Source organism: Carassius gibelio, chromosome B4 (assembly GCF_023724105.1).
Source record: "Carassius gibelio isolate Cgi1373 ecotype wild population from Czech Republic chromosome B4, carGib1.2-hapl.c, whole genome shotgun sequence".
NCBI lineage: Eukaryota > Metazoa > Chordata > Actinopteri > Cypriniformes > Cyprinidae > Carassius > Carassius gibelio.
The window spans coordinates 21,686,009-21,695,919 of record NC_068399.1 but is presented as its reverse complement, the minus strand read 5'-3'; the positions used below and the strand labels follow the sequence as shown (position 1 = coordinate 21,695,919).

The following is a 9,911-nucleotide window of genomic DNA, read 5'->3' as shown; positions in this document are numbered from 1 at the left end:
TAAACGTCTTGTTCACCTTGTGACCAGCAGAGAGAGCTGCTGTGCTACATTTCTGCTGAAGTATTGCACATTGATTCATGGACATAGTCATATAGTCTCTTCTTCTCTAAGTTTTAGTGCTTCTTGTCCAGAATGTCTGGACAGTATGGACCAGATTTAGCCATTCAATTTGAGAAAAATAAGTACAAATATAGTGGTTGTCAAAAAAGGTTTTTCTCATGAAATGGCGTGCAGAACTCACTTTTGTATATTTATCATCACTGACATTTACAAGCGTGAATATATCAACTCACGATTATCTGTGCATTAATTAAGTATGAATAATGCATTTTTGTGCCACCATATTGTAAAGTGTTACCCAAAAGTTAACAATACTAGCAACCTGAAAAATGGAACAATAGGGGCACTTTAAAAAGCTGAGATTACATATTGGGTTCTCTTTCGAGGGACCTTGAGAAGGGAGCGAGACGCTGCGTTGCTTTGTCATACTTCCACCATGCCTGAGGCCAATTTACAGTACTTCAGCCAATCAGAAACTGTTGCTGTCTGGTCTAGGCCTCCTTTATTGCATCCATGATATTCTGTCAATGTTTGTAGTCATATTGTTAGCTATGTGACAACACAAATAGTTAGAACAAGTAATAATAATAAAAAAAAAGTATCCCATGTTTACAATTAAATATACTGCTGTACTGCCTATTCTTCTGCCAGAGGTCCTAAACATCTTGTTTAGATACATGAAATCATGGATCCAATTAAATTCCAACATATAAAACATTTAAAACTGACTCGGTCCATACTAGAAGGGCTTATAGTGGGCTATTGTTGGATCTTTCAGCAGGACAAAGATCCACAAACAAACCTCAAAATCAAAACAAACGTGGAACCAACATGGAGCAGTGAATCTGAAGGATCTGGATTGAATCTGGATGAAGGAAAGGTCTCTGATCTCTTGTCAGATGTTCTCCAAACTTATCAGCCATTATAGGAGACAATGCAGAGCTGCTATCTGGCAAAAGGAGGTTGCAAAAAGTACTGAATAAAGGAGTATGATTTTGGCCAATGTGTATTAGAGAAAAACATTTATTTCATTAAGGGATTTCTGTCCCATTTTAAGTTCTTATTCTCCAGTGAAAGACTAGATTTTTGTATTTTTTTTTTTTAAATAAAAGATCAAAAGGATTAATGATACAGATTTATTTTCACAGAAGCCTTGATCATATTTACCATATGCATTTTGAGCACAACTGTAAATGTCTTTTATTAATTACAAAAGACATACTTTACATTCCACATTTAATGACAAAAGTAGTATGCATTTTGACTCCCACACAGCATCATCAGTTATCAAGACAAGTCATCTAGAACAAAATTTTGGAAATATTGGAAAAAGTACATCCATCAGACACATACATCCAAAAATCACGTCAACAAAATTCCCCACTTCCCTGGAACCAAAGTTTATATTTCATGTGTTTATTAGTCACATTGAATCAATGAAAGTATATCAATCTTTTGTTTCCTGTAAAGATGTGCATTACTCTTGCGGGTCATATTCGGAGTTTCAGCGCCTTCAGATGGATATATACAACCAATCACAGAACTGTGCTTCACTGAAAGAAATGCATGACAATTACAGCTTTTGCCTAATCTTGATTGCGATTTAATTTCGATTAATCCTGCACCCCTATTTAATATATTGAGTATTTATTCAACATTTTCCATGTGTAATACATTTTAAAGACGAGCATTTTTTTTTTACAGATTTCACAACTTCAAGATGAGTTTAATTATCTGAAAATGTTTAAGACATCATGACACAATATGTATAATAATAATCTAAAATACACAATAGATGTAATTTTTTATAATATAATTAAAATGCACAAGTTATACATGCATATTTTAATAATCTTAATTATGAAAGAAATAAACCTGTAGCAAGATGTCTCAGTATATAAGTGACCATAATTCTCTGGTATGATTTGTTGCACTTCAAAAAGAGTTAAAAAGAGTTATTGTCACTGATGGAGATTTAAGTACAAAATGTAAACATCGGTGGAATGCAGATAAAACATTAAACTTAAACTCTCTGGACCCTTGGTTGTGCTTTCAGTTATACAGTTCCTCTATGTTTTCCAGGCTCCTCCCCCACATCATCATAGTCTGGAAAACAAGATTCAAATTAAATTAGCTAAAATGAGCAGAGCAATTCATCATTTAAAGACTAATTGCAAACACTAAATAAAATAAAGATTCAGTGTATGGTATAAAAAGTTCAAATGGTGTTTAATTATGTCACTCATACATTACTTTGCATTTTTCAAATCATCATACTCCACCAAAACATGCTCTGATATAAATGTCGCTAATATTAAATTGTCTTTGCCAATATAATTTCAAGAAAACGGAAGGAAAATTATTCTAATTTAGCAAGGAATATTTTAAAATCCTTACCTGTTTGAACATTGAAGAACTGCTGTACAGTGACGACATCATCATAGTTTTCTGATAATTCTTCTTCAGTTAAATAATAGAAAATAAAATGCATTCATTAAAAGTACACAATTTGGAGAGGCACAGATTGCAATATCCTTAGCCGATTCCAATTTCCATTTTTTTCTGTACCGATTTTGCCAATTCTAATTTTCTAAGAACTACAAGCAATTCAACAACAAAAAAAAAAAAATTAAAAAAAAAAAAAAAAAAAATACAAAAAAAAAATAATAAAAAAAAAAAAAATATATATATATATTTTTTTTTTTTAACAAAGGAATACAGTACTGTGTAAATTTTTTTTAAGGCAGTCATTTCTATCTTTTGCTGTAGTGTGTCAGTAATAAATATCAGTTTACATTTCCAAACATTATTTTTGCTATTAAATTTAATAACCCAGTGAGACTTTTGTTTGCACAAGGAGTCTGACAGCACCCATGCTCCACACAGAGATCTGATCTCATCATCATCCAGTCTGTCTGGAATAACATGAAGAAACAGAACAAACTGAGACAGACTAATCCAGAAGAACCGTGGCAATGTCTACGAAACACTTCAAGAAACCTGCAAAGCTACAGTACTGCCTTCAAAAATAATGCTATAAATATATTTTATTAATGAACTTATATTAACTTAACTAAATTAAATCAACATTTGATTTCAGGTATCTTAGCAGGTTGGTTTCTTGAAGTGTCTTGGAGACATGTTTTGCTATGCATTTAATTATGCTGGTTGAGTACCCACTTTAAACTACATTGTGCAACAATATTATTGCTTAAATTTCCTAATGAAATGAACAGAATTTTAAATCGGAGACTTTGTTTTATATCAAAAGTAACAAAGTAAGAAAACATAGGCTATTGCAATTTATTGGAAGGGAGGTCAACTATGCAGTGTTCATTCATCAACTGAAAATAGCATAGACCAAACTCCCTTTTTACAAGATGCAATATTGGTCATGGGTGTCCCCAGGATGTGATTGTGAAGTTTCAGTAAAAAATTGGCCAAAAGATCATATTATAACATCTCTAAAATGTCATTTTTGGGGTGCGTCTAAATGTATCACTCTAAATGCAAATTAGCTGCATATTCCCGCCCCGTCTCCAGAAGACATTTTTGATGGCCAAGTTTCAGTGCTTCCCTTGTTGTTTTTGTTATTGATGTTTTAATCAGGCTTCTTGTCCGGTCAGGCAAGTAAATTTCTCTCTTATAAAAACCAAAAAAAAAAAAAAAAAAAAACTACTTGTCCCAGACAAGCATTGATACATTAATCGAGCCCCATGGTTTACTTTGGCCTTGCACATATTATGAATTCTGAACTTTGTGTTTTCACCACTCACAGTGAAGAATTTTCAGGACTATGTTGTTAACGCATGAATGTGAGCGTAACTGTAATGTCAAAATGGAAATTCTTGGAATCGGCAAGACGTGAGACTGGCCATTTACTGGTAAGGGACAATCACGCGGAATATCAGCTGATTCCGATCCCTGGCCGGTCAATCTCTAGTTCACTTGTACTATTAGAAATCATATAAACAGTGTTTAAATGTAGAAATAAATAACAGATGTAAACCTGTAGCATGATGTCTCCCACCAGCAGTGATCGCGTCATCATAATCCTCTGGTGTCATTTGTTGCTCTTTTAAATTATGCAGTATAAAATAAAAAAATGAGCAGAGACTAAGTGCACAGTTCATAAGCCAGACAGGTAATTTAATTAAGTGAAATCCTGTGATTGGTTACAATTTCACTGACCTGATTGGCCTTTTGTGGTGGTGATGTCATTATAGTAGTCAGGGGTGACTCCTACTGAAGAGTTTGCTAAAAATAAATTGTCGATAAATTGTAATTGTTAATAATTAAATTTAACATGCATTTTTTTTTTTTAGAATATGCTTGTGCCTTCTAACCTGAAATAAGTTTATCAACATCTTCATACCCAGAATGCTGTTCTTTAGAAAGGACACTTCCTGTTATTAGGGAAGTAGAAACAACAGACACATGATCACAATCATAAATCATCCTAAATCCACAATACTTTTGGATCATAAAGGCTAACACTAACTATATATAATTTCAATGCACAAAACATCCCTCAAAGGAATCAGAGTGATTTACTCTACTCACCCCTCTGAATAAAGAGATCACCCTGTTGATCTCAACACACCAGACACTATAACACTTACCCCTCTGAGTGAGGAGACTATGTCTATTAGTGGGTCTCCGCTGAAGCTCTTCATAAATGGCTTCAGTCGTCGTCCTGTGTCTCCTCTTAGAGAGAGCTGTGAGTGTAGACAGACAAACCTGCTGTCAGTTCACAACACATGACTGATCACACACTGAATAAGACACAATATGACAGTCTCTGGATCTCTTCTACCTCTCCTCATCACTCTGTTCTGCTGAATCAGTATAAGCAGTGGCACTAAGAGCAGTAAGAGCACAACTCCCAGAACAATCACAAGCACTGGGGGGACGGAGAGAGTTTGTGGAGGAGAGACTGATGTTGAGTGCACTGGAGGAGAAACTGGAGGAGAAGCTGATGTTGTTGTGGCAGGAGTAGAGGACACTGACACATCTGGCAATATAAAATTATTTAATTGATAAATTATTTAAATACACAAATATTACTTAGCGCTAAACTGATAAAATAAATAATATTTCTCTGTGATTGTTGTGACCTGCACAAGTGAGTCCACCGTGCTCTTTCTTGGAGCAGTCAGTGTGGTTTTTCAGGGAGAGAGGACAGTCCCACAGGTGAATCTCATTCCCTCTGCACTCGACTTTGTTCATCCACACAACACCTTCACCAGCACCAAAGACTGAATTCCCATCAGCCCTCAGTGCTGCTCCACAACCCAGCTGCCTGCAGACCACCTGAGCATCGCTGATGTCCCACTGATCATCACAGACTGAGCCCCACACAGCGTTATGATACACCTCCAGCCTCCCAGAGCACCGGCCCTTACCTCCACTCAGTCTGAGAGGAACATGATCTAAAACACACACACAGACAGAACAACAATGTGTGGTCAGGCGTATACAACATGCAGAGATAAAATCCCGTCATTGTCCCCAGAAAAACAAATACATAACATAGGCTGTTATGATGCTATTTTCCCCAAAGTTAAACTTACCTGAACACTGTTTCTGGTGGGGAGATGAGGACCATGTCAGATAGCTTCGAGGGGACTCATGGCTTTTATGTTCTGTAATCAGTTCATTAATTTATACATCAATACATAGGCCTATATATTATCAGTATTAAACTCTATCTTGCTCTTTCTCTCTCTACACACACACACATATATACAGTACACTGAACAAAAAGATCTAAGACTTTTTCTATGTACACAAAAGGCCTATTTCTCTCAAATATTGTTCACAAATTGGTTGAAATCTGTGTTAGTGAGCACTTCCCCTTTGCCAAGATATCCATCTACCTCACAGGTGTGGCATATCAAGATGCTGATTAAGATAGCATGATTATTCCACGAGTGTGCCTTAGGCTGGCCACATTAAAAGGCCACTCTAAAATGTGTAGTTTTACTATATTGGGGGGTCCGAAAACCAGTCAGTATCTAGTGTACATTTTAGATTGGCCTTTTATAGTGGAATTTTTTGAAAAAAGCTGATTTGGAAAATGGTCCTTCTCATTAGGGATAAATTCCCCTTCACTGTAACCTTGAAGCATTTTTAATTATTCAGTTGTAAAAGCAGATTGTAGTTTCTGTAGTACTTGTATAACAATTCGAATGTATTTCACATCTAAAAGAAAGGCTACATCCACAGCTTTTCCAAGACTTGGGCCAGGCACTTTTAAATGGCAGTATCGGAGCCGATACCAATCCAGAATATCAGATCGTTGCATCCCTACAAGATAGTGCTTGTGGTTTTGGTATATATTTAATCTTGAATTATTTTTTTTTTCAATTTTTTTTTTTTTTTTGCATCAGTTTTACCTGAGCAGTTGATTTTGGTGACTTCATCTTCATTGCAGTCATTCTGTCCCCAGGGGGAGGATGGACATTGCCACAGATTTGAATCATGTGGTCGACATGTTACTTTATCCAGCCAGTTAGGAGCTGATTTCACTCTTGGTGTAGAAGCAGACAAAATACCAGATCTTCCACAGTTCAGCTCTTGACAGATCAGACTGACTGTGTCTTTGTCCATCTGGTTCCAGCACACATTACCCCAGGATCCATTGTAGAAAACCTCCACATTCCCTTCACAGCCCTCAGTTAACCTGATCTCTTTAAAATCTTAAAGGAAATGAAAACAAATATCAATTTAAAATCCTTTTTTTTTAATTAATTATACAGCAGTCTAGTTTTTACCTGAGCACACGACTCCTACATCCTCCTTGTGATTACAGTCATGTTTTCCCCAGCCTGAAGAAGAGCAGCTCCACAGGGACGTCTCATTCCCCTCACACTCCACCTCATCCAGCCATATGTGTCCAGAACCAGGACCAAACCAGGCTGGTACCTGCTGGTTACTGAGGGCCACTCCACACTGCAGCTGTCTGCACACCACATGGGCATCTTTAATATCCCAGGAGTCATCACACACTGTCCCCCATGAGCCGCTGTGAAAAACCTCCAGCCTCCCTGCACAGTCTCCCCCAGAACCCACCAGCCTGATGGATCCACGACCTGATATTCAGAGACAGAAAAACACATTATTCATCACTAACAACTGAAGAATCTGTCCAGATGTTGTTGTTCTCACCAAGGCAGGTGATGTACAGCTGTTGTGTGGAGCTGCAGTTGAGAGTTTGTGGAGAGCTGCAGTTCCCCAGATGAGCTTCACTCCCAGAGCACTGGAAGCCCGTCACACACTCATGACTGTGTTCAGGACTGGATGAAGAAGAGCCGTAGAAGTTCAGCACAAGGCCACAGCCCAGCTGTCTGCAGACCACAGAGGATTCAGAGAGACTCCAGGAGTCCAGCAGAACTCTCCTCCAGACCTGATGGATGAAAACTTCCAGCTCCCCCTCACACGGTCTCTCTCCAGACAACCGCACCAGACCATCATGAAGAGCCAGAGAGGAATCTGAGGAGATGAGGAATTTTACGAATATGTTGAAAGATATTGCAGTATGTATTCAACATTTTTGCTTAATAAAATCCTCTCACCAGAGCAGATGACTCCAACATCTCGTCTGTGCGAACATTCAGCTCGACTCCATGAAGAGATGGAACATTCTGAGAGTTTTGTTTCATTCCCGTCACAATCAAACACATCAGCCCAGATTTCACCACTTCCCTCTCCAAACCAGTCTGATCCCACAACAGACACAGCAATCCCACAATTCAGCTGTCTACAGAGGACACTGGCAGCTCTCATATCCCAGCATGCATCACACACTGTGCCCCACTCATTGAGGAACTGAAGCTCCACTCGTCCAGAACAAGAGTCTGAACCGTTCATCAGTTTGACTTTTGTATAACCTGAATATAAAAGTCAAAATATAATGCCATAACGCTGCAGAAGATATAATATATTAAATATAAAGAAAGGGTCACTGAATATTGATATTTTACCAGAACATATAATGTCCACGTTATTGTCACTGGTGCAGTTGTGATTGTATGTTGACACTGAACAGAATGAAATATGAGATTCATTTCCTCTGCACTGAATCTCTTGTGTCCACATCTGAGTGTCTCCTTTGTCAAAAGCAGCTGCTCCCAGCACCTGTACAGGAGCCCCACAGTCCAGCTCTCTACACACAACCTCTGCATCCTGCTGGTCAAAAGCAGCATCACACACTGACATCCACGTCTGATCATGAAGTATCTCTAACCTCCCAGCACACAGATGAGGTCCAGCAGCAAGTCTGGAGTGTGTGTTACCTGTTTGTATTGCAAAAAGTAGTGCTTGACATTGATCATGGATGAATTATTGAATTCACTGTGAAGATGCAGTAAAACAATCACTGATAGATAGATAGATAGATAGATAGATAGATAGATAGATAGATAGATAGATAGATAGATAGATAGATAGATAGATAGATAGATAGATAGATAGATAGATAGATGTGTTCTTCACCTGAGCAGATGACACCAGCATCATAATTATGAGTGCAGACAGGTTTATTCCATCCTGCTGATCCACAGTTCTTCAGTGTAGACTCTGTTCCTTTACATAATACAACACTTATCCAGATTGGTCCTGATCCTTGCCCAAAATGAGAATTAATCAAAGCATCTACAGGTTCTCCACAGTCCAGCTCTCTACACACCACTGCAGCAGCAGGCATATCCCAGCTATCATCACACACTGTTCCCCACTGACCTCTGTGAAGAACCTCCACTCTACCAGCACAGCGACTGTGACCACCAACCAACCTCACATTCATTGCATCTAAGAGAGAGGGGAATACAAAGGATGAGAGAAATAAAATTAAATCAGTTTAGTTATTATTATCCTCAGGGGTGTAACTACCAATGTGAGCAATCAGTTAAATGTTGACCTGTTCTTCAAACAAACCTATTTTATCAGTTTATTAAACTTAAAATACAAATCATATGAAAACGTTTTGGGGCCATTTTTATAAACTGAATGCTATAATGAAACCCAGTAGTGCACAGATAACCCCAGATGGCTTTTGGATCTCTTATAAAAATTTTACGTTCTTAATCTGCACTTTAAAAGAAGAGATAAATTGCATTAATGCCTAATTTTACTGATCTCATCAGCTGCTTCTTATTTACAGCTGTATCTCATTCATGGTGATTACTTGAATACTTTAGAAAACCGGGTCAATGATTATTAATTTATCCTAAATGTAGAATTAAGCAATATATTAAGCAATATATTAAGCAAAATACAACATTTCAGAATAAATAAACATGATAAACAAAAACATTCAGTTTTACATTTTTGAAAAGATGCCTTGAGAGCACCAATTTGGCCAATACGGTAGGCTACAACACAATATTACAGGATTATACAGTATATTATGTATCTTGAATTAATTCTTGTAAAATGGGGTGAGGTTGTTGGGCTGTCAGGGGACCACCAAGTATTTTTACACTGGGTGTCATACAACCCAAGTTAAACTACTGATTACTCTCATGGTAATCCAACTCTTACCAGCACACAGAAGACCCTGGTGATCATCACGAGAACAGTCCTGCTTCTGTGATAACACTGGACACAAGTTAATCTGAGACTCATTTCCTCTGCACTGAATCTCTTGTGTCCACATCTGAGTGTCTCCTTTGTCAAAAGCAGCTGCTCCCAGCACCTGTACAGGAGCCCCACAGTCCAGCTCTCTACACACAACCTCTGCATCCTGCTGGTCAAAGACAGCGTCACACACTGACATCCACGTCTGATCATGAAGTATCTCCAACCTCCCAGAGCAGCGAGATCCTCCAACCAACCTGACACCTTAAGAA

General features: G+C 37.9%; 1 protein-coding gene across 1 annotated transcript in view; it reads right to left on the bottom strand.

Moving 5' to 3' along the window:
• Positions 1–1,264: 1,264 nt before the first annotated feature.
• The window catches only part of LOC127956568 (deleted in malignant brain tumors 1 protein-like), a 113,745-nt gene continuing 105,098 nt past the window's right edge, over positions 1,265–9,911 (bottom strand). Inside the window, 10 exon segments of the mRNA XM_052554601.1 lie at positions 1,265–2,166; positions 2,458–2,520; positions 4,070–4,135; positions 4,252–4,317; positions 4,407–4,466; positions 4,683–4,778; positions 4,877–5,074; positions 5,178–5,492; positions 5,634–5,705; positions 6,459–6,761. Of these exon segments, the coding sequence (XP_052410561.1) occupies positions 2,117–2,166; positions 2,458–2,520; positions 4,070–4,135; positions 4,252–4,317; positions 4,407–4,466; positions 4,683–4,778; positions 4,877–5,074; positions 5,178–5,492; positions 5,634–5,705; positions 6,459–6,761 (1,289 nt within the window). The 3' untranslated portion in view covers positions 1,265–2,116.